At 46.1% G+C, this 24,412-nt stretch overlaps 2 protein-coding genes across 2 annotated transcripts in view; both read right to left on the bottom strand.

Moving 5' to 3' along the window:
- The window catches only part of LOC122723041, an 8,397-nt gene extending 7,087 nt beyond the window's left edge, over window positions 1–1,310 (bottom strand). Inside the window, exon 1 of the mRNA XM_043953767.1 lies at window positions 1,259–1,310. The gene's annotated coding sequence lies outside the window, so the exon portion shown is untranslated. The remainder of the gene's footprint in view (window positions 1–1,258) is intronic.
- LOC122723040 lies at window positions 1,290–16,291 on the bottom strand. The gene is made up of 3 exons (XM_043953766.1): window positions 16,240–16,291; window positions 14,192–14,721; window positions 1,290–1,348 (listed from the first exon to the last, which is right to left on the bottom strand). Exons 2-3 carry the CDS (start codon window positions 14,709–14,711, stop codon window positions 1,314–1,316), a joined length of 555 nt encoding a protein of 184 aa, XP_043809701.1. The 5' UTR covers window positions 14,712–14,721; window positions 16,240–16,291; the 3' UTR covers window positions 1,290–1,313.
- Between the last annotated feature and the right edge of the window lie 8,121 nt (window positions 16,292–24,412).

Here is a 24,412-nt window from a genome sequence, read left to right as displayed (position 1 = left end):
AGCCCGGAAACCGGTACCCTCTTTGTAACGGCCCAAACTGCTCGGCACTAGGATCCAGATCGGCTTAAGGCCGCCGGGACCCGTAGTAAGCCTGCTATGAACTCTGTGTACCTGTTAAAATCCCATACATGATCCGACTGGACTATTACTTTTTAAAACTTGTCTTTAAAACTACCAGACTTAACCTTTAAAACACTGTCCTATAGGTCCAACCATATGAACCAAATGCTCAGATATACTAATCTGAACTAGCCCTCTGGCTATCTATAATACACCAGTGATGCTTTACCAAGTAACCTCCATACCCTATGCGCTCTGCAGCATAGAACCCACTCTGTAAGGGTCAGCATATCATAAGTTAACTTGGTTACCATAGAGTCACAGGAATCAAACCTGGTCTTCTCTAGTGGTCTACTCTGTGGATCACAGGAATCAAACCTGGTCTTTCCTATTGCACTGGTCTTGGGTCAAAGGAAGTAATCCCTGTCTTCCCTCACAGTTATAATTCACTGGGTTTTCGAAACACAACATGTTATTAAGCCTGGTTTGACTCATTGCTCATCATTAAACTGAAAACAGGATACATGCATAGACAAGGGATAAAACATACTATAGACAATAGGCAAAAGCACATTCTAATACATTTATACCTTAACTGACTAACTATTACATCACTTTACATATATCCTTTTACATACATCATGTCCACACTATGCTATACACAAACATACTGAAGCCAACACTCTGATGCTTCTGACTTCCCAGCTAACCCTGTACCTGCAAAACTGGGATTAAGGGAAAGGGATGAGCTTCTAAAGCCCAGTGAGTAGAAACATTGAAAACAGTTCATTCATACGCACTATATATGAAAATGCATCACAACACAAGCATCTCAATATATCTTGGATTAGACATGACCCCAAAACTCCCTCGACGGGCTATTGAAGTCGCCTTGGTCCAATCCCCACTAAGGTAGACATGACCCCAAAAATACCCTCTGTCAACACTGGCCCCCAAAGGAGCTACACAGGGCATTCCAACAAGTAATTGCCCAACTGACCTGACACAATGACAGGAGCCGAAGCTTAGGCTATTGGAGTCGCCTGGGTCCACCTAATCTCTGATCACATAATATGCAATGCTTCACATTCGTGATTCTAATGCAATCACCCTAATACATATCATAGCATTCATGATGCATGAACTATGCTAAAGCATTATGTTTCTTTAATAAAAGATTAAGTTTAGTTCTACTCACCTCTAGCCAATGCTTGGCTAACCCTGGGCTAACTCTGCAAACTCTGAAGCAACACTCACTGCTGCTCTCTCTGGTTCCTCTGTTCTGTGCCTACACAGATGGACTCAAGTGAGGGACCAACATACTCTAACATACCTCTAAACATCTCCCCTTAAGACCCCTTAAAACACCTCAAAACATGCATGCAAAACAAGCAAAGGAAAGCTGGACAGGGCACCTTCGGCAGCACCTTCGGCGGCCGAATGTTTCCTCCAGAGACGAAAGTCAGGCATGTTCGGCGGCCTAACTTGGACTTTCGGGGGCCGAACCTGGGTTCATCCAGAACTCAGTTTCGTGCACAAGAACGCCTGCCATCCGAACTTCAACCCTCCAAACATGCATCCAACCTCTCCAAACATACTCTAAACACTTAATCATGCATATAGGAGTCTTAAACACATTAAAACTCCAACAAATAACACACAACAACCACAAACAAAGCATAGGATCCATACACCCTAATATGCACAACTCATGCATACACATGCACAACTCCCCTTTCCCCTCATCAAACTCATTTAAAACATAATTAAAACCAAGGATTCACACTTACCTATTGAAGAACAAAGGCTGGCGTGACTCCTAACTTGAAGAGATGGAGATTCAAGCTTCACAAGCTCCTAAACTCCACAACTTCTCAAAACTCCCTTTAACTCACTTAAAACCTACTTTTCTTTGAAAGATTTGATGTAAAACTATGGAAGATCATTGAGAGAAAGCATGAGCAAGTTCCTGAACCAAAGGAGAGCCTAAGCACCTCCTTAGTCGGCCAAAAGCACCTTTAAAAGTGCACCACCGCTTCACGTTGGGTGGCCAAAGCTCCATGCAACACCTCACCACTTTAGGGGGCCGAACCTTAAGTTTAGGGGGCCGAACGTGGGGTACTTTCGGCAGCCGAACTTTAACTTTAGGGGGCCGAAAGTGGGAAAATCTTCCTTAGCCTTTTCTCTTAAAAACTCATTTCCTTTTCAACTCAAAAACTTAAAACATATCAAAACATTTTAGAAAACCTTCACTCTACCCTTCAGGGAAACTCTGACATTCAAAATTCCACCGGACGGTAGGAACTCCGATGTCTGAACTAGCCGGGTATTACAATCTTCCCCCCTTACAAAACATTCGTCCTCGAATGTTAAAAACAAACAGATAAGCAAGTAAAGCCTATCACTTCTCTCTAAAGAGAGAATCTATACCTCTATTCTCCTGATCTGAGTTTATACTCATAACCTTTTTCTGAACTCCACAGCTTTCGCTGCGCTACTCTGATCCTTATTCTTCTTTTCTTTCTCTTAACTAAACTAATCTCTTTGTGAAAACTCTCACTTTTAATTCTTAACAGATACAAATCTGTAATGATACCAATCCGTAATCACACTGGAATCACAACCAGTTTCCACTAACAGTTCCAATAGATCATCAATCTTTTCTACCAATCTGTATTACCAACCTTGTAATACTGATCCTTGCCCGCCTTTCTTCTTCTTTACTAAACTGACTTAATCTCTAACTCTCAACAGGTATTGCTCCAATCTGTACTCTGATCATACCAATCTGCAATCCAATCTTCTTTGATTAGAACAGTTAGTAGATCAATCAATCCTATCTAGGAACACCTGTAATTGCTTAGTAGTGACCCTGTTAACTGTAAACAGTTATAACAAAATCTCAAGAGTCTATCCTTCGTTTTCCACAACAACACTGGAATCTTCCAGGGTGAGGTACTAAGTCAGATACACCCTTTATCCACTAAGCTCTCTTATACTTTTCTGACTCTTCTGAACTCTCTCTTTCTCTGCAGGTGCCATCCTGTAGGGTAGAAGGAAAGAAATGATTCTGCGGCCAGATATCATTCTCATTCCAACCTCTAATTCTCTAACAGATGGTAAACCTGACAGATCATCTGGGAAACATCTAGAACTCTCTCTCTAGTAAAGGGTACTGAGGCTGATTCCCTGTCCTGACAAACTTGCTCACAAGAGTTAGAACCCTCTGACAACTTTTCCTGTCTAACGATGAGCCTGCGGGACTGATATTGTAATACCCGGCTAGACTCCGGTATCGGAATCCCTACCGTCCGGTGGGGCCTCGGATGTCGGAAACCTCTAGAAGGGTAAAACTATGATTTTATGAAATGTTTTCATGTATTTCATGTTTTTAAGTAAGAAATTTAAATAAGTTTTTACATGAAAAATCTTTGGAGGAAAACCCAGGTTCGGCCGCCGAACTCCGAAGTTCGGCCGCCGAACATGCATGCTTTCGGAGGGACTTTAGGCGCCCGAAAGTTTTGAGTGAGGGAAATGCAGGTTCGGCCGCCGAACTCCAAGTTCGGCCGCCGAACCTTGCATGCATGCGGAGGCACCTTCGGCCCCCGAACGTGGCCTGGCCAGCCACCTATAAAAGGGGCACTTAGCCGAAATGGGAGAGTTTTCTCCCATTTTCGACCTCAGCGAGCTTCCGACCTCCCTCTCCCAAATCTTGTGTTTTTCCTTCAATCCCCACTATTTTTCTTTGAGTTTTAAGGTTCCACAGAAGTTTTTGAGTGTTTTCAAGCAAGTTTGGAGCTTGGAAGACTTGGAGCTAAATCCCTCCATTTTCCGAGCTAGGATCGTTCTTCCTCTAGATCTTCAAGAGGTAAGCTTCGATCTATGCTTCTTTTATGTTTTATGAAAGTTTTATGCAAGTTGATGGGGTAGAATGCATGTTTAGGCTTGTTGTTAGGTTTATGGGTTCATGATGTGATTTGAGCAATGTATGTTGGAAATGTGTGGTTTGAAGTGTTGTAGTTGGGGTATATTATAGTTTGAGACCCCTAGGTGTGATGTGTGATGTTTATGCATGTGTAGAAACAAGTTTATGCATGTTTTGAGGCATTTTGGAGGCTTTGGACACAAGGGAACCAAGTTTCTGCCCTTCGGCAGAAACTCAGGTTCGGCCGCCGAAGTGACTTTCGGCCGCCGAACCCCCTTGTGGAGGCAGTTTCGGCTGCCGAAGCCTGCCCCCGAAACTCAAGTTTCGTCTCTGTCTGGGAGGTTCGGCCGCCGAAAGTGCCGCCGAACCTGCATGACTTTCGGCTGCAGAGGGACTTTCGGCCGCCGAACCTGCCGCCGAAAGTGCCCTGTCCAGCCATTTCTTACATGTTTTCATGTGAGGTTTTCAGGAGGTTTTAGGGGGTTTTTGGGGAGTATTTTAGAGTCATATTCATGTATGTTCGGTGCCTCATTTGAGTCCACCTGTGTAGGTTCGGACCCGAAGGACCGAGACCCCCGGTTGTGAGATAGTCGTTCAGAGTTCGTCGTTAAAGCTTCAGTTGCCAGGTGAGTGGAACAACCCCTTAAGCTTTAAAGTAAAGGAATAAATGAATGAATCATAAAGCATTGCCCATGCATCATTATGCTATGCAATATTAGGTTGTATGCATTAGAATTCACGAATATGTTGCATTGCATACTTTGTTGTTGATGTGGATGAATGTTGAATGATCCATTAGCCCTTGTATGTCATGATAGCCTATGTGAGTCCAGGTGTGCCTGCTACGGCTCTACGCCCCTGGCACTATGACTGATTATGAAAGTCCGGGTGTGCCTGCTACGGCTCTACGCCCCCGGCATGTATGAGTAAGAAAGATTGGGGCTATATGGTGACAAGTTCATCCTTGTTGTGAATTGTTTGTGTTATGGCGCATACATGGAAGCATGAATAAGAAAAAGAAAAAGAAAAAGCTAAATAATAATAATAAAATGATTAATAATATACCTAAAAAGGGTGGAATTAAAACAAATGTTTTTAGTTTCTGCTCACTGGGCTCTAGTAGCTCACCCCACTCCCTTTATCCCCAAAGTTGCAGGTACAGGATAGGTCAAGAAGTCGGCTAGAGTGAAGTCAAGCCTTGTATGTTGTAATAGATAATAGTGGACATGAACATGATGTAATGAGTATTTATGACCATGTAATGAATGAGTAATGTATAGTTATGATATGTAATGATGATGATGATTGAGGATTAGTATGTGCTTGACCCTATGTTTATGGTTATCCCCTTGGCACATGATCTATAGAAATGTTTTTATGATGTATTTGATAGTCCAAGCTTATCGAATGATGAAATACCCCATTGGAGTATTTGATGAGGACTCCAGTGGTGGTTATGTTATTAGATGTGCACATGTTCAGGTTAAGCTTGGAAAAAGAAAGAAAAAGTTTACAGTTTTATGTATGTTGATCATGTATGGGATATTACAGGTTACAGGAGGTATGCTTGGCTTGCTACGGGTCCCGGCGGCCTTAAGCCGATCTGGATCCTAGCGCCGGTAACGGGTCGGATTTCCGGGTCGTTACAGAGTGGTATCAGAGCCCTAGGTTCATATGGTCGGACCTAGAGTGTCGGGCTCATAGATGTTCTAGAAGGTCAAGCACACTAGGAAAATCATGTCCACTAGGATAGGATGTCGAGTCCTGTCTATATGATAATATGATATGCCATGATGATATGCATGTGCATAAATGCTATGATGTGATGCCATGTATGTGATGAGGGTTCATGTGTGCCCACATGAACCATATGATGCTAATGTTTGTGCTATGTGCTGTTTTTCAGAAGATAGAATGAGAGGAACTCGTCGATCTGCACGATTGACTGGAGTGCCACCTCAGGACGAGGGCGCTGATGCCCGTCCTTCAGCTTTGCCTAGGGCAATGTCCAGTAGGTCCAACAGAGACAGAGTAGCTAGAGACCCTAGAAGGTCTTTGGATCTGGGTAGAAGCAGATCAGTAAGGGGAACAGTGCAGGGAGGAATGTCTGAGGATATGGAAGTAGACCAGAGGAGGGATGGCAATCTTGGTGTGAGCATGCCGGAGGAGGGCATGGGAGAATCAGAAGGAGGCAATCAGGCCTCGAGTTATGTCCAGCCACATCACTACCCACCCTATTCACACCATCCAGGGTATTCGATGGGAGGTACATCGGATTACCCCAGTTTTAGCCCTTATCCTCCACATATGCCATACCCACCTTACTACCCACCATACTCTCAGTACCCCATGTACCCACCTCCACCTCCCTATACTAGTACAGCAAACCCTACCCCAGGGGATGTTGCACCTCCACCACCACCAGTACCTACTGTCCCGGAAACACAAGTACCCAAACCTACCTCATCTGGAGGGAGCAAGGTCAAAATGACCGATTACATGAAGTTGGGTGCTCCTCAGTACAGAACAGGTGATGACCCATTTGAGTATCTGAACAGGGTCAAGACTATTACAGATGAGATAGGGGCTGATGACAGTAGAGCCATTCAGATGGCTGGGTTCACAATGGAGTGCAAGAAAGCACGTGGTTGGTTTAAGAACTATGTGAACCCGAGAGCGGACAGTATGTCCTGGGAGGAGTTTGCAAATGAGTTTGCAGGATGGGCTTTCCCTGAGAGCTCTAGAGAGCAGAAGATAATAGAATTCGAACAGTTGAGGCAGACTGAACAGATGAGTGTGGAGGAGTACACAGACAGGTTCCTGGAGTTGTTGCCATATGCTGGGCAGAATTTGGACACAGATCAAAAGAAGTCAAGTAGATATATTATGAGGCTGCACTCCAGGTATTCCTCTTTGATACAGTCAGCAGAGAGGGAGAGTTTCCATGCCATAGTGGATATGGCTAGGAGAATGGAGGCTTGTGCCATCGTTGAGGGGAAGGTAAAACAGTCAGTGGCACAGTCTTCTGGTTCCAAGACCCCAGGTGGGGAAAGGTTAGACTCTTCTTCTCTGAGTGCAGCAGTTGCAGGCAGTAAGAAGTGGGACAGAGGCCACAGAAAATCTAAGAAGAATAAGTTCTGGAACAAGATCAAGTCAGGTCTGGGTTTAGGCAGTGGCTCAAGCTCTGGCACAGAGGTTACAGCATGTATGAGGTGTGGGAGACCACACAAGGGAGTATGTCTGGCAGGGACAAACACATGTTTCAGGTGCGGACAGGCGGGTCATTTGGCTCGAGATTGTCCTAGAGCAGCCTTTGCAGCACCGTCTCAGCAGACAGTCTCCGGCAGTGTGGTGCAGCCAGTAGCTCCAGCCGCAACACAGGCCAGTGGCAGAGGCAGAGGGAGAGGGTCAGCCTCTTCATCAGCAGGATACAGAGGTGAAGGTCCATCAGCTCCGGCACGGATCTTCACTATGACTCAGCAGGAGGCCAGCACATCCAACACCGTGGTGGCAGGTAATCTCATCATTGGTTGTTCTGATGTGTATGCCTTAATGGACCCGGGTGCATCTCATTCTTTTGTTGCTCCGAGAGCCGTGGAGAGGGTAGGATTGATGGTCTCTGGGTTAGAGTGTCCCCTATGGGTCAGTGGACCCAAGTGTGACCCGTCAGTGGCAGAGGCAGTCTGCCAATGTAGTCCAGTTTTCATTGAGGGAAGATGCCTTTCCGCCGACCTCGTGGTTCTAGATTTGACAGATTTTGACGTCATTCTAGGGATGGATTGGTTATCGACCCATGGTGCTACCTTGGACTGTAGAGACAAGGTAGTCAGATTCAGAGATCAGGATGGGTCAGAGGTCGTCTTCAGAGGAGACAAGAGGGGTACACCTAGAGGTCTGATCTCAGCTCTTCAGGCTCGTAGGTTGCTTAGGAGGGGATGTCAGGGGTTTCTAGCTCATGTGAGAGAGTTAGATAGTCATGTCAGAGAGCCCGCCTCAGTGCCTGTGGTGAGTGAGTTCTTAGATGTTTTCCCAGACGAGCTGCCAGGGTTACCACCTGCTAGGGAGATAGAGTTCGAGATTGAGTTAATGCCTGGTACCAGACCGATCTCTATCCCTCCCTACAGGATGGCACCAGCTGAATTAAAAGAACTGAAAGAACAGTTGCAAGAGCTGGTAGATAAGGGTTTCATCCGACCGAGTACTTCACCTTGGGGTGCTCCGGTTTTGTTTGTGAGGAAGAAGGATGGATCCCTCAGACTTTGTATCGACTACAGACAGTTGAACAAGGTCACTACCAAGAACAAGTACCCTTTGCCGAGGATCGACGATCTATTCGACCAGCTAGCAGGAGCAGGTTGTTTCTCTAAAATAGATCTGAGATCAGGGTACCATCAGTTGAGGATAAGGAATGAAGATGTACCGAAGACAGCTTTCAGGACCAGGTATGGGCACTATGAGTTCCTTGTGATGCCGTTTGGGTTGACCAACGCCCCTGCAGCATTCATGGACCTCATGAACAGAGTATTCAGTCAGTATCTGGATCACTTCGTTATTGTCTTCATAGATGATATCCTAGTGTATTCCAGAAATGCAGAGGAGCATGCCCATCACCTGAGGACAGTTTTGCAAACCTTGAGAGAGCATGGCTTGTATGCCAAGTTCTCCAAGTGTGAGTTTTGGCTTAGGAGCATTTCATTCTTGGGGCACATTGTGTCAGATCAGGGTATTGAAGTAGACCCCAAGAAGGTAGAGGCTGTAGCTAACTGGCCTAGACCCACCACAGTGACCGAGATCAAGAGTTTTCTGGGTTTAGCAGGTTACTACAGGAGGTTCGTTCAGGACTTCTCAAAGATTGCTGCTCCTATGACCAAATTGACAAAGAAAAATCAGAAGTTCATGTGGACCGATCAGTGTGAGGAAAGCTTTGAGGAGCTTAAGAGGAGGTTGACTTCAGCACCGGTGTTAGCTCTGCCAAAAAGTAATGATGACTTCTCAGTATATTGTGATGCGTCCCGTGTGGGACTGGGTTGTGTGCTGATGCAGAATGAGAGGGTGATCGCTTATGCTTCTAGGCAGTTGAAGAAGCATGAGCTGAATTACCCCACACATGACCTAGAGATGGCAGCAGTGATCTTTGCACTCAAGATGTGGAGGCATTACCTTTATGGGGTAAGGTGTGAGATCTTTACAGATCATAAGAGCCTGCAGTACATCCTGAGTCAGAGAGAACTGAACATGAGGCAGAGGAGATGGGTTGAGCTGTTGAGTGACTATGATTGCAAGATTCAGTACCATCCGGGTAAGGCGAATGTTGTGGCAGACGCCCTAAGCCGGAAATCACTCGGCAGTCTATCCCACATTTCAGCAGAGAGGAGGCCGGTGGTGAAGGAGTTCCACAGACTTATGAGTGAGGGATTACAGTTGGAGTTGTCTGGCACAGGTGCCTTAGTGGCTCAGATGAGAGTGACACCCGTGTTTCTGGAGCAGGTAGCTCAGAAACAGCATGAGGACCCAGAGTTGGTCAAGATAGCCAGAACGGTTCAGTCAGGCCAGAGTAATGAGTTCAAGTTTGATGATAAGGGGATCCTCCGCTACGGGAACAGATTATGTGTGCCAGATGACATTGGTCTGAAGGGAGATATTATGGGGGAAGCCCATAATACCAGGTATAGTGTTCACCCTGGAGCCACCAAGATGTATCAGGATCTGAAGAGAGTGTATTGGTGGCCAGCTATGAAGAAGGACGTGGCACTGTTCGTGTCAGCCTGCGATGTGTGTCAGAGGGTGAAACTAGAGCATCAGAAGCCGGCTGGAATGTTGAATCCACTACCGATTCCAGAGTGGAAATGGGAGAATATAGCTATGGACTTCGTAGTGGGGTTACCGGCGGCGTCCAACAGGTTGGACTCCATATGGGTGATTGTGGACAGACTCACTAAATCTGCTCACTTCATCCCTGTCAGGAGTGGTTACTCTGTGGACAAGTTGGCGCAGGTGTACGTAGATGAGATTGTCAGACTGCATGGGGTCCCGGTATCTATAGTGTCAGATAGAGGGCCCCAGTTCACCTCCAGGTTTTGGCGGGGTCTGCAGAACGCTATGGGTACCAGATTAGACTTCAGTACTGCCTTCCACCCACAGACAGACGGACAGTCAGAGAGGACCATCCAGACAATAGAGGATATGCTCAGAATGTGTGTGCTAGATTTTGGCGGTTCTTGGAGGCAGCATCTACCTTTGGTGGAGTTTGCCTACAATAACAGCTATCATGCTAGCATAGGGATGGCTCCATATGAAGCTTTGTATGGGAGGAAGTGCAGATCACCTATCTGCTGGGAGGAAGTAGGAGAGAGGACTCTTGCGGGTCCGGAGTTAGTAGAGCTTACCAGCAGGGTGGTACCCATAATCAGAGAGAGGATCAGGACTGCTGCTAGTCGGCAAAAGAGTTATGCAGATATCCGCAGAAGACAGCTAGAGTTTCAGGAGGGGGATTTGGTTTTGCTCAAGGTGTCTCCTATAAAAGGAGTGGTTCGGTTCGGGAAGAAGGGTAAGTTAGCTCCACGGTACGTCGGCCCTTTCGAGGTGCTTCAGAGGGTCGGTAATGTGTCGTACAAGCTAGACTTGCCTGCTTCGATGGAGAGAATCCATCCGGTTTTTCATGTTTCTCTGTTAAGGAAATACGTGTCAGATCCGAGCAAGGTTCTTAGTGAGCCTGATGTGGAGATCCATGAGGATCTCACCTATGTAGAACAACCAGTGCGGATCCTAGACACTCAGATCAGAAAGCTGAGGAACAAGGAAATCCCGATGGTGAAAGTCCTTTGGAACCACCACAATATTGAAGAATGCACCTGGGAGACACGGGAGTCTATGCTCCAGCAGTACCCCCATCTGTTTTGAGGTGAGTGTTAGTTGTTCTATGTGTTGCATGTATGATATATTGTATGCTATGTTGTATGTTATGAATGATGCCATGCTTTGTATGTTAGTTGAGGAACATTCGGGGACGAATGTTCTTAAGGGGGGGAGAATGTAATACCCGGCTAGACTCCGGTATCGGAATCCCTACCGTCCGGTGGGGCCTCGGATGTCGGAAACCTCTAGAAGGGTAAAACTATGATTTTATGAAATGTTTTCATGTATTTCATGTTTTTAAGTAAGAAATTTAAATAAGTTTTTACATGAAAAATCTTTGGAGGAAAACCCAGGTTCGGCCGCCGAACTCCGAAGTTCGGCCGCCGAACATGCATGCTTTCGGAGGGACTTTAGGCGCCCGAAAGTTTTGAGTGAGGGAAATGCAGGTTCGGCCGCCGAACTCCAAGTTCGGCCGCCGAACCTTGCATGCATGCGGAGGCACCTTCGGCCCCCGAACGTGGCCTGGCCAGCCACCTATAAAAGGGGCACTTAGCCGAAATGGGAGAGTTTTCTCCCATTTTCGACCTCAGCGAGCTTCCGACCTCCCTCTCCCAAATCTTGTGTTTTTCCTTCAATCCCCACTATTTTTCTTTGAGTTTTAAGGTTCCACAGAAGTTTTTGAGTGTTTTCAAGCAAGTTTGGAGCTTGGAAGACTTGGAGCTAAATCCCTCCATTTTCCGAGCTAGGATCGTTCTTCCTCTAGATCTTCAAGAGGTAAGCTTCGATCTATGCTTCTTTTATGTTTTATGAAAGTTTTATGCAAGTTGATGGGGTAGAATGCATGTTTAGGCTTGTTGTTAGGTTTATGGGTTCATGATGTGATTTGAGCAATGTATGTTGGAAATGTGTGGTTTGAAGTGTTGTAGTTGGGGTATATTATAGTTTGAGACCCCTAGGTGTGATGTGTGATGTTTATGCATGTGTAGAAACAAGTTTATGCATGTTTTGAGGCATTTTGGAGGCTTTGGACACAAGGGAACCAAGTTTCTGCCCTTCGGCAGAAACTCAGGTTCGGCCGCCGAAGTGACTTTCGGCCGCCGAACCCCCTTGTGGAGGCAGTTTCGGCTGCCGAAGCCTGCCCCCGAAACTCAAGTTTCGTCTCTGTCTGGGAGGTTCGGCCGCCGAAAGTGCCGCCGAACCTGCATGACTTTCGGCTGCAGAGGGACTTTCGGCCGCCGAACCTGCCGCCGAAAGTGCCCTGTCCAGCCATTTCTTACATGTTTTCATGTGAGGTTTTCAGGAGGTTTTAGGGGGTTTTTGGGGAGTATTTTAGAGTCATATTCATGTATGTTCGGTGCCTCATTTGAGTCCACCTGTGTAGGTTCGGACCCGAAGGACCGAGACCCCCGGTTGTGAGATAGTCGTTCAGAGTTCGTCGTTAAAGCTTCAGTTGCCAGGTGAGTGGAACAACCCCTTAAGCTTTAAAGTAAAGGAATAAATGAATGAATCATAAAGCATTGCCCATGCATCATTATGCTATGCAATATTAGGTTGTATGCATTAGAATTCACGAATATGTTGCATTGCATACTTTGTTGTTGATGTGGATGAATGTTGAATGATCCATTAGCCCTTGTATGTCATGATAGCCTATGTGAGTCCAGGTGTGCCTGCTACGGCTCTACGCCCCTGGCACTATGACTGATTATGAAAGTCCGGGTGTGCCTGCTACGGCTCTACGCCCCCGGCATGTATGAGTAAGAAAGATTGGGGCTATATGGTGACAAGTTCATCCTTGTTGTGAATTGTTTGTGTTATGGCGCATACATGGAAGCATGAATAAGAAAAAGAAAAAGAAAAAGCTAAATAATAATAATAAAATGATTAATAATATACCTAAAAAGGGTGGAATTAAAACAAATGTTTTTAGTTTCTGCTCACTGGGCTCTAGTAGCTCACCCCACTCCCTTTATCCCCAAAGTTGCAGGTACAGGATAGGTCAAGAAGTCGGCTAGAGTGAAGTCAAGCCTTGTATGTTGTAATAGATAATAGTGGACATGAACATGATGTAATGAGTATTTATGACCATGTAATGAATGAGTAATGTATAGTTATGATATGTAATGATGATGATGATTGAGGATTAGTATGTGCTTGACCCTATGTTTATGGTTATCCCCTTGGCACATGATCTATAGAAATGTTTTTATGATGTATTTGATAGTCCAAGCTTATCGAATGATGAAATACCCCATTGGAGTATTTGATGAGGACTCCAGTGGTGGTTATGTTATTAGATGTGCACATGTTCAGGTTAAGCTTGGAAAAAGAAAGAAAAAGTTTACAGTTTTATGTATGTTGATCATGTATGGGATATTACAGGTTACAGGAGGTATGCTTGGCTTGCTACGGGTCCCGGCGGCCTTAAGCCGATCTGGATCCTAGCGCCGGTAACGGGTCGGATTTCCGGGTCGTTACAGATATCAACTTCTAGGCATCTATACTGTACTCTATTCCTCTATACTCTGTCCTTTTTAAGGACTAACTATTGATCCATCCTGAGCTCTAAACTCTCCTACCTTGTCTCTGCGGACACAGGTAGTACTATGAGTAGCTAGCCAATCCGCCCTAGGTTGACATCATCAGTCACCCCTAGAACCATAAGGTCAGCTGGATCGCATCGCCTACTCTGTATAAACTCTGAACTAAACTGACTAACTCTGCATCAGATGGATCATATTCAGGTCTACTGACCCTGAGAAAAACACTCTAAGCCCAGAAGTCATCAAATCCATTCTATCAATGGCTCATAAACAACAAGGAAAGTGAAACACTGGGTCCAAAACAAACAGCATACACATCTGAACACTTCCAAGTGAACGCATCTGACGTCACCATGTATGATGTGTTTGCCTCCTACTGAGTCAGGGTGCAGATCCAAGCTAAAGCTAATGGAACTTCCCTCGGGAATTTACTGAAGAAAAGGCTCTCCCTTCTTCCTCAGCCTCACCACCATCTAATCCCAGACTAACTCTAGTCTCTTTATGAACTTACCTTCCTTTTCTTTTCCTCTTACTCTGACCCATCTTATCCTTCTACTTATTCATACTTACTGTTACTCTTTTTACTTCTTGTTCTATTTTCTGCCTTATTTACTCTTATTCTTCTTGAGAAATCAATTCTCACTATGCCTAGGTTTATGAAAACCTGAGATCCTAACATCTCATAATAACTCTCTCTTTAACTCTTCTTTGAAATTCTATCTATTTATCTTTTACTTCGATTACAACAAAAGACATCCTATCAGAATCCTCAAAACACATCAGAACATTCATAACAAAATGAACATACCTGGCACTACTGGGTCTGATGTGGCTGCCTCCTGTTGAACAACTCTACTTAAAAATGTCCGCTGAGACTGAGCTATCCAAGGTGCAGTACGACACTCACGAACTACATGTCCCTCCTGACCACACCTAAAACATGCTGTTGTCCCTGCAAGACAAACTCCCTTATGCAGCCTTCCACACCTCTCACATCTAAAGCTATCCCTATTAGAACTCGAACCCAACCCTGACTTTAACTTATTCCAAAACTCCCTCTTCTTTGACCCTTTAAGGCCTCTGACTTTCTTTTTCCCCCTTTTAGCAGCTGTACTCAAAATAGAGGGGTCAACTTCTCCTGAACTAGAGATCCTGGCATCCTTATTCTGGGTATCATCTACAGACTCTTCGTCCATATTCACTTGCACTCCTATATCCTTTCTTTGCACATCTAATTCTATCTCTCTCCTTACATCCATTCTTTCCCTGTTTTCCTCAAAAGATCCTTCAGATGGGTCTGATTCCACAGAATAACTAGCTCCACTCATCCTAGTTCTCCTGAATAACAACACATCAAGAAACAAACATTAGCACACATGTTCATATGAAAACACATGAATTTACAATATATACATGCATTACATAGCATAACATTAATAAGCATGAGTATTCCACATCAGCATGCAAAACAACTTCCTATCTTAGTGGACATGATTTTACTTATTGTGTTTTGCCTTACTATGACCTCTAGACCAACCTCTTTCCGATGTAAAACATCGTACTAATGAGGAACCTCTGCTCTGATACCAACTGTAACAGCCCGGAAACCGGTACCCTCTTTGTAACGGCCCAAACTGCTCGGCACTAGGATCCAGATCGGCTTAAGGCCGCCGGGACCCGTAGTAAGCCTGCTATGAACTCTGTGTACCTGTTAAAATCCCATACATGATCCGACTGGACTATTACTTTTTAAAACTTGTCTTTAAAACTACCAGACTTAACCTTTAAAACACTGTCCTATAGGTCCAACCATATGAACCAAATGCTCAGATATACTAATCTGAACTAGCCCTCTGGCTATCTATAATACACCAGTGATGCTTTACCAAGTAACCTCCATACCCTATGCGCTCTGCAGCATAGAACCCACTCTGTAAGGGTCAGCATATCATAAGTTAACTTGGTTACCATAGAGTCACAGGAATCAAACCTGGTCTTCTCTAGTGGTCTACTCTGTGGATCACAGGAATCAAACCTGGTCTTTCCTATTGCACTGGTCTTGGGTCAAAGGAAGTAATCCCTGTCTTCCCTCACAGTTATAATTCACTGGGTTTTCGAAACACAACATGTTATTAAGCCTGGTTTGACTCATTGCTCATCATTAAACTGAAAACAGGATACATGCATAGACAAGGGATAAAACATACTATAGACAATAGGCAAAAGCACATTCTAATACATTTATACCTTAACTGACTAACTATTACATCACTTTACATATATCCTTTTACATACATCATGTCCACACTATGCTATACACAAACATACTGAAGCCAACACTCTGATGCTTCTGACTTCCCAGCTAACCCTGTACCTGCAAAACTGGGATTAAGGGAAAGGGATGAGCTTCTAAAGCCCAGTGAGTAGAAACATTGAAAACAGTTCATTCATACGCACTATATATGAAAATGCATCACAACACAAGCATCTCAATATATCTTGGATTAGACATGACCCCAAAACTCCCTCGACGGGCTATTGAAGTCGCCTTGGTCCAATCCCCACTAAGGTAGACATGACCCCAAAAATACCCTCTGTCAACACTGGCCCCCCAAAGGAGCTACACAGGGCATTCCAACAAGTAATTGCCCAACTGACCTGACACAATGACAGGAGCCGAAGCTTAGGCTATTGGAGTCGCCTGGGTCCACCTAATCTCTGATCACATAATATGCAATGCTTCACATTCGTGATTCTAATGCAATCACCCTAATACATATCATAGCATTCATGATGCATGAACTATGCTAAAGCATTATGTTTCTTTAATAAAAGATTAAGTTTAGTTCTACTCACCTCTAGCCAATGCTTGGCTAACCCTGGGCTAACTCTGCAAACTCTGAAGCAACACTCACTGCTGCTCTCTCTGGTTCCTCTGTTCTGTGCCTACACAGATGGACTCAAGTGAGGGACCAACATACTCTAACATACCTCTAAACATCTCCCCTTAAGACCCCTTAAAACACCTCAAAACATGCATGCAAAACAAGCAAAGGAAAGCTGGACAGGGCACCTTCGGCAGCACCTTCGGCGGCCGAATGTTTCCTCCAGAGACGAAAGTCAGGCATGTTCGGCGGCCTAACTTGGACTTTCGGGGGCCGAACCTGGGTTCATCCAGAACTCAGTTTCGTGCACAAGAACGCCTGCCATCCGAACTTCAACCCTCCAAACATGCATCCAACCTCTCCAAACATACTCTAAACACTTAATCATGCATATAGGAGTCTTAAACACATTAAAACTCCAACAAATAACACACAACAACCACAAACAAAGCATAGGATCCATACACCCTAATATGCACAACTCATGCATACACATGCACAACTCCCCTTTCCCCTCATCAAACTCATTTAAAACATAATTAAAACCAAGGATTCACACTTACCTATTGAAGAACAAAGGCTGGCGTGACTCCTAACTTGAAGAGATGGAGATTCAAGCTTCACAAGCTCCTAAACTCCACAACTTCTCAAAACTCCCTTTAACTCACTTAAAACCTACTTTTCTTTGAAAGATTTGATGTAAAACTATGGAAGATCATTGAGAGAAAGCATGAGCAAGTTCCTGAACCAAAGGAGAGCCTAAGCACCTCCTTAGTCGGCCAAAAGCACCTTTAAAAGTGCACCACCGCTTCACGTTGGGTGGCCAAAGCTCCATGCAACACCTCACCACTTTAGGGGGCCGAACCTTAAGTTTAGGGGGCCGAACGTGGGGTACTTTCGGCAGCCGAACTTTAACTTTAGGGGGCCGAAAGTGGGAAAATCTTCCTTAGCCTTTTCTCTTAAAAACTCATTTCCTTTTCAACTCAAAAACTTAAAACATATCAAAACATTTTAGAAAACCTTCACTCTACCCTTCAGGGAAACTCTGACATTCAAAATTCCACCGGACGGTAGGAACTCCGATGTCTGAACTAGCCGGGTATTACAGAAGCTGTTAGTCTTAAATCGGGCACCGGATGTAACATGAGTGATAGACTTGGCAGTTTTTGGGATCGAAGCTGGTAGTCCGAAATCGGGCACCGGATGTAACATGGGTGATAGACTTGGCAGTTTTTTGGATGGAAGCTGTTAGTACGAAATCGGGCACCGGATGTAACATGGGTGATAGACTTGGCAGTTTTTGGGATGGAAGCTGTTAGTCTGAAATCGGGCACCGGATGTAACATGGGTGATAGACTTGGCAGTTTTTTGGATGGAAGCTATTATGTCGAAATCGGGCAGCGGATGTGACATGGGTGATAGACAAGGCAGTTTTAGGGATCCAAGCTGTTAGTCCGAAATCGGGCACCGGATGTAACATGGGTGATAGACTTGGCAGTTTTTGGGATGGAGGCTGTTAGTCCGAAATCGGGCACCGAATGTAACATGGGTGGTAGACTTGGCAGTTTTTGGGATGGATGCTGTTAGTCCGAAATCGGGCACCGGATGTAACGTGGGTGATAGACTTGGCAGTTTTTGGGATGGAAGCTGTTAGTCCCAAATCGGGCACCGGATGAAACATGGGTGATAGACTTGGCGGTTTTTGGGGTGGAAGCTATTAGTCCGAAATCGGGCACCGTATGTAACATGGGTGATAGCCTTGGCAGTTTTAGGGATGGAAGCTGTTAGTCCGAAATCGGGCACCGGATGTAACATGGGTGATAGACTTGGCAGTTTTTGGGATGGAAGCTGTTAGTCCGAAATCGGGCACCGGATGTAACATGGGTGATAGACTTGGCAGTTTTTGGGATGGAAGCTATTAGTCCGAAATCGGGCACCGGATGTAACATGGGTGATAGACTTGGCAGTTTTTGGGATGGAAGCTGTTAGTCCGAAATCGGGCACCGGATGTAACATGGGTGATAGACTTGGCAGTTTTTGGGATGGAAGCTGTTAGTCCGAAATCGGGCACCGGATGTAACATGGGTGATAGACTTGGCAGTTTTTGGGATGGAAGCTGTTAGTCCGAAATCGGGCACCGGATGTAACATGGGTGATAGACTTGGCAGTTTTTGGGATGGAAGCTGTTAGTCCGAAATCGGGCACCGGATGTAACGTGGGTGATAGACTTGGCAGTTTTTGGGATGGAAGCTGTTAGTCCGAAATCGGGCACCGGATGAAACATGGGTGATAGACTTGGCGGTTTTTGGGGTGGAAGCTATTAGTCCGAAATCGGGCACCGTATGTAACATGGGTGATAGCCTTGGCAGTTTTAGGGATGGAAGCTGTTAGTCCGAAATCGGGCACCGGATGTAACATGGTTGATAGACTTGGCAGTTTTTGGGATGGAAGCTGTTAGTCCGAAATCGGGCACCGGATGTAACATGGGTGATAGACTTGGCAGTTTTTGGGATGGAAGCTGCTAGTCCGAATTCGGACACCGGATGTAACATGGGTGATAGACTTGGCAGTTTTGCGATGGATGCTGTTAGTCCGAAATGGGGCACCGGATGTAACATGGGTGATAGACTTGGCAGTTTTTGGGATGGAAGCTGTTAGTCCGAAATCGGGCACCGGATGAAACATGGGTGATAGACTTGGCAGTTTTTGGGATGGAAGCTGGTAGTCCGAAATCGGGCACCGGATGTAACATGGGTGATAGACTTGGCAGTTTTTGGGATGGAAGCTGTTAGTCCGAAATCGGGCACCGGATGAAACATGGGTGATAGACTTGGCAGTTTTTGGGATGGAAGCTGTTAGTCTGAAATCGGGCACCGGATCTAACATGGGTGATAGACTTGGCAGTTTTTGGGATGGAAGCTATTATGTCGAAATCGGGCAGCGGATGTGACATGGGTGATAGACTTGGCAGTTTTAGGGGATCCAAGCTGTTAGTCCGAAATCGGGCACCGGATGTAACATGGGTGATAGACTTGGCAGTTTTTGGGATGGAAGCTGTTAGTCCGAAATCGGGCACCGGATGTAACATGGGTGATAGACTTGGCAGTTTTTGGGATGGAAGCTGTTAGTCCGAAATCGGGCACCGGATGTAACATGGGTGATAGACTTGGCAGTTTTTGGGATGGAAGCTGTTAGTCCGAAATCGGGCACCGGATGTAACATGGGTGATAGACTTGGCAGTTTTTGGGATGGAAGCTGTTAGTCCGAAATCGGGCACCGGATGTAACATGGGTGATAGACTTGGCAGTTTTTGGGATGGAAGCTGTTAGTCCGAAATCGGGCACCGGATGTAACATGGGTGATAGACTTGGCAGTTTTTGGGATGGAAGCTGTTAGTCCGAAATCGGGCACCGGATGTAACATGGGTGATAGACTTGGCAGTTTTTGGGATGGAAGCTGTTAGTCCGAAATCGGGCACCGGATGTAACATGGGTGATAGACTTGGCAGTTTTTGGGATGGAAGCTGTTAGTCCGAAATCGGGCACCGGATGTAACATGGGTGATAGACTTGGCAGTTTTTGGGATGGAAGCTGTTAGTCCGAAATCGGGCACCGGATGTAACATGGGTGATAGACTTGGCAGTTTTTGGGATGGAAGCTGTTAGTCCGAAATCGGGCACCGGATGTAACATGGGTGATAGACTTGGCAGTTTTTGGGATGGAAGCTGTTAGTCCGAAATCGGGCACCGGATGTAACATGGGTGATAGACTTGGCAGTTTTTGGGATGGAAGCTGTTAGTCCGAAATCGGGCACCGGATGTAACATGGGTGATAGACTTGGCAGTTTTTGGGATGGAAGCTGTTAGTCCGAAATCGGGCACCGGATGTAACATGGGTGATAGACTTGGCAGTTTTTGGGATGGAAGCTGTTAGTCCGAAATCGGGCACCGGATGTAACATGGGTGATAGACTTGGCAGTTTTTGGGATGGAAGCTGTTAGTCCGAAATCGGGCACCGGATGTAACATGGGTGATAGACTTGGCAGTTTTTGGGATGGAAGCTGTTAGTCCGAAATCGGGCACCGGATGTAACATGGGTGATAGACTTGGCAGTTTTTGGGATGGAAGCTGTTAGTCCGAAATCGGGCACCGGATGTAACATGGGTGATAGACTTGGCAGTTTTTGGGATGGAAGCTGTTAGTCCGAAATCGGGCACCGGATGTAACATGGGTGATAGACTTGGCAGTTTTTGGGATGGAAGCTGTTAGTCCGAAATCGGGCACCGGATGTAACATGGGTGATAGACTTGGCAGTTTTTGGGATGGAAGCTGTTAGTCCGAAATCGGGCACCGGATGTAACATGGGTGATAGACTTGGCAGTTTTTGGGATGGAAGCTGTTAGTCCGAAATCGGGCACCGGATGTAACATGGGTGATAGACTTGGCAGTTTTTGGGATGGAAGCTGTTAGTCCGAAATCGGGCACCGGATGTAACATGGGTGATAGACTTGGCAGTTTTTGGGATGGAAGCTGTTAGTCCGAAATCGGGCACCGGATGTAACATGGGTGATAGACTTGGCAGTTTTTGGGATGGAAGCTGTTAGTCCGAAATCGGGCACCGGATGTAACATGGGTGATAGACTTGGCAGTTTTTGGGATGGAAGCTGTTAGTCCGAAATCGGGCACCGGATGTAACATGGGTGATAGACTTGGCAGTTTTTGGGATGGAAGCTGTTAGTCCGAAATCGGGCACCGGATGTAACATGGGTGATAGACTTGGCAGTTTTTGGGATGGAAGCTGTTAGTCCGAAATCGGGCACCGGATGTAACATGGGTGATAGACTTGGCAGTTTTTGGGATGGAAGCTGTTAGTCCGAAATCGGGCACCGGATGTAACATGGGTGATAGACTTGGCAGTTTTTGGGATGGAAGCTGTTAGTCCGAAATCGGGCACCGGATGTAACATGGGTGATAGACTTGGCAGTTTTTGGGATGGAAGCTGTTAGTCCGAAATCGGGCACCGGATGTAACATGGGTGATAGACTTGGCAGTTTTTGGGATGGAAGCTGTTAGTCCGAAATCGGGCACCGGATGAAACATGGGTGATAGACTTGGCAGTTTTTGGGATGGAAGCTGTTAGTCTGAAATCGGGCACCGGATCTAACATGGGTGATAGACTTGGCAGTTTTTGGGATGGAAGCTATTATGTCGAAATCGGGCAGCGGATGTGACATGGGTGATAGACTTGGCAGTTTAGGGGATCCAAGCTGTTAGTCCGAAATCGGGCACCGGATGTAACATGGGTGATAGACTTGGCAGTTTTTGGGATGGAAGCTGTTAGTCCGAAATCGGGCACCGGATGTAACATGGGTGGTAGACTTGGCAGTTTTTGGGATGGAAGCTGTTAGTCCGAAATCGGGCACCGGATGTAACGTGGGTGATAGACTTGGCAGTTTTTGGGATGGAAGCTGTTAGTCCCAAATCGGGCACCGGATGAAACATGGGTGATAGACTTGGCAGTTTTTGGGATGGAAGCTGTTAGTCCGAAATCGGGCACCGGATGTAACATGGGTGATAGACTTGGCAGTTTTTGGGATGGAAGCTGTTAGTCCGAAATCGGGCACCGGATGTAACATGGGTGATAGACTTGGCAGTTTTTGGGATGGAAGCTGGTAGTCCGAAATCGGGCACCGGATGTAACATGGGTGATAGACTTGGCAGTTTTTGGGATGGAAGCTGTTAGTCCGAAATCGGGCACCGGATGTAACATGGGTGATAGACTTGGCAGTTTTTGGGATGGAAGCTGTTAGTCCGAAATCGGGCACCGGATGTAACATGGGTGATAGACTTGGCAGTTTTTGGGATGGAAGCTATTATGTCGAAATCGGGCAGCGGATGTGACATGGGTGATAGACTTGGCAGTTTTAGGGATGCAAGCTGTTAGTCCGAAATCGGGCACCGGATGTAACATGGGTGATAGACTTGGCAGTTTTTGGGATGGAAGCTGTTAGTCCGAAATCGGGCACCGGATGTAACATGGGTGGTAGACTTGGCAGTTTTTGGGATGGAAGCTGTTAGTCCGAAATCGGGCACCGGATGTAACGTGGGTGATAGACTTGGCAGTTTTTGGGATGGAAGCTGTTAGTCCCAAATCGGGCACCGGATGAAACATGGGTGATAGACTTGGCGGTTTTTGGGGTGGAAGCTATTAGTCCGAAATCGGGCACCGTATGTAACATGGGTGATAGCCTTGGCAGTTTTAGGGATGGAAGCTGTTAGTCCGAAATCGGGCACCGGATGTAACATGGGTGATAGACTTGGCAGTTTTTGGGATGGAAGCTGTTAGTCCGAAATCGGGCACCGGATGTAACATGGGTGATAGACTTGGCAGTTTTTGGGATGGAAGCTATTATGTCCGAAATCGGGCACCGGATGTAACATGGGTGATAGACTTGGCAGTTTTTGGGATGGAAGCTGTTAGTCCGAAATCGGGCACCGGATGTAACATGGGTGATAGACTTGGCAGTTTTTGGGATGGAAGCTGTTAGTCCGAAATCGGGCACCGGATGTAACATGGGTGATAGACTTGGCAGTTTTTGGGATGGAAGCTGTTAGTCCGAAATCGGGCACCGGATGTAACATGGGTGATAGACTTGGCAGTTTTTGGGATGGAAGCTGTTAGTCCGAAATCGGGCACCGGATGTAACATGGGTGATAGACTTGGCAGTTTTTGGGATGGAAGCTGTTAGTCCGAAATCGGGCACCGGATGAAACATGGGTGATAGACTTGGCAGTTTTTGGGATGGAAGCTATTAGTCCGAAATCGGGCACCGGATGTAACATGGGTGATAGACTTGGCAGTTTTGGGATGGAAGCTGTTAGTCCGAAATCGGGCACCGGATGTAACATGGGTGATAGACTTGGCAGTTTTTGGGATGGAAGCTGTTAGTCCGAAATCGGGCACCGGATGTAACATGGGTGATAGACTTGGCAGTTTTTGGGATGGAAGCTGTTAGTCCGAAATCGGGCACCGGATGTAACATGGGTGATAGACTTGGCAGTTTTTGGGATGGAAGCTGTTAGTCCGAAATCGGGCACCGGATGTAACATGGGTGATAGACTTGGCAGTTTTTGGGATGGAAGCTGTTAGTCCGAAATCGGGCACCGGATGTAACATGGGTGATAGACTTGGCAGTTTTTGGGATGGAAGCTGTTAGTCCGAAATCGGGCACCGGATGTAACATGGGTGATAGACTTGGCAGTTTTTGGGATGGAAGCTGTTAGTCCGAAATCGGGCACCGGATGTAACATGGGTGATAGACTTGGCAGTTTTTGGGATGGAAGCTGTTAGTCCGAAATCGGGCACCGGATGTAACATGGGTGATAGACTTGGCAGTTTTTGGGATGGAAGCTGTTAGTCCGAAATCGGGCACCGGATGTAACATGGGTGATAGACTTGGCAGTTTTTGGGATGGAAGCTGTTAGTCCGAAATCGGGCACCGGATGTAACATGGGTGATAGACTTGGCAGTTTTTGGGATGGAAGCTGTTAGTCCGAAATCGGGCACCGGATGTAACATGGGTGATAGACTTGGCAGTTTTTGGGATGGAAGCTGTTAGTCCGAAATCGGGCACCGGATGTAACATGGGTGATAGACTTGGCAGTTTTTGGGATGGAAGCTGTTAGTCCGAAATCGGGCACCGGATGTAACATGGGTGATAGACTTGGCAGTTTTTGGGATGGAAGCTGTTAGTCCGAAATCGGGCACCGGATGTAACATGGGTGATAGACTTGGCAGTTTTTGGGATGGAAGCTGTTAGTCCGAAATCGGGCACCGGATGTAACATGGGTGATAGACTTGGCAGTTTTTGGGATGGAAGCTGTTAGTCCGAAATCGGGCACCGGATGTAACATGGGTGATAGACTTGGCAGTTTTTGGGATGGAAGCTGTTAGTCCGAAATCGGGCACCGGATGTAACATGGGTGATAGACTTGGCAGTTTTTGGGATGGAAGCTGTTAGTCCGAAATCGGGCACCGGATGTAACATGGGTGATAGACTTGGCAGTTTTTGGGATGGAAGCTGTTAGTCCGAAATCGGGCACCGGATGTAACATGGGTGATAGACTTGGCAGTTTTTGGGATGGA

The sequence above is a fragment of the Manihot esculenta genome, unplaced genomic scaffold (assembly GCF_001659605.2).
Source record: "Manihot esculenta cultivar AM560-2 unplaced genomic scaffold, M.esculenta_v8 Scaffold66, whole genome shotgun sequence".
In the NCBI taxonomy this organism is placed as follows: Eukaryota; Viridiplantae; Streptophyta; class Magnoliopsida; order Malpighiales; family Euphorbiaceae; genus Manihot; species Manihot esculenta.
The sequence above is the reverse complement of the archived record's forward strand: the minus strand, read 5'-3'. Positions and strand labels throughout refer to the sequence as shown.

Bases quoted from the DNA above. Each gene is read 5' to 3' on its own strand.
- LOC122723040 (XM_043953766.1), bottom strand. From the start codon at position 14,711: ATGAGTGGAGCTAGTTATTCTGTGGAATCAGACCCATCTGAAGGATCT. The intron at 1,349-14,191 runs GTATGTTCATTT...CCATCTGTGTAG, and splicing joins ATCAGACCCAGTAGTGCCAG to GCACAGAACAGAGGAACCAG.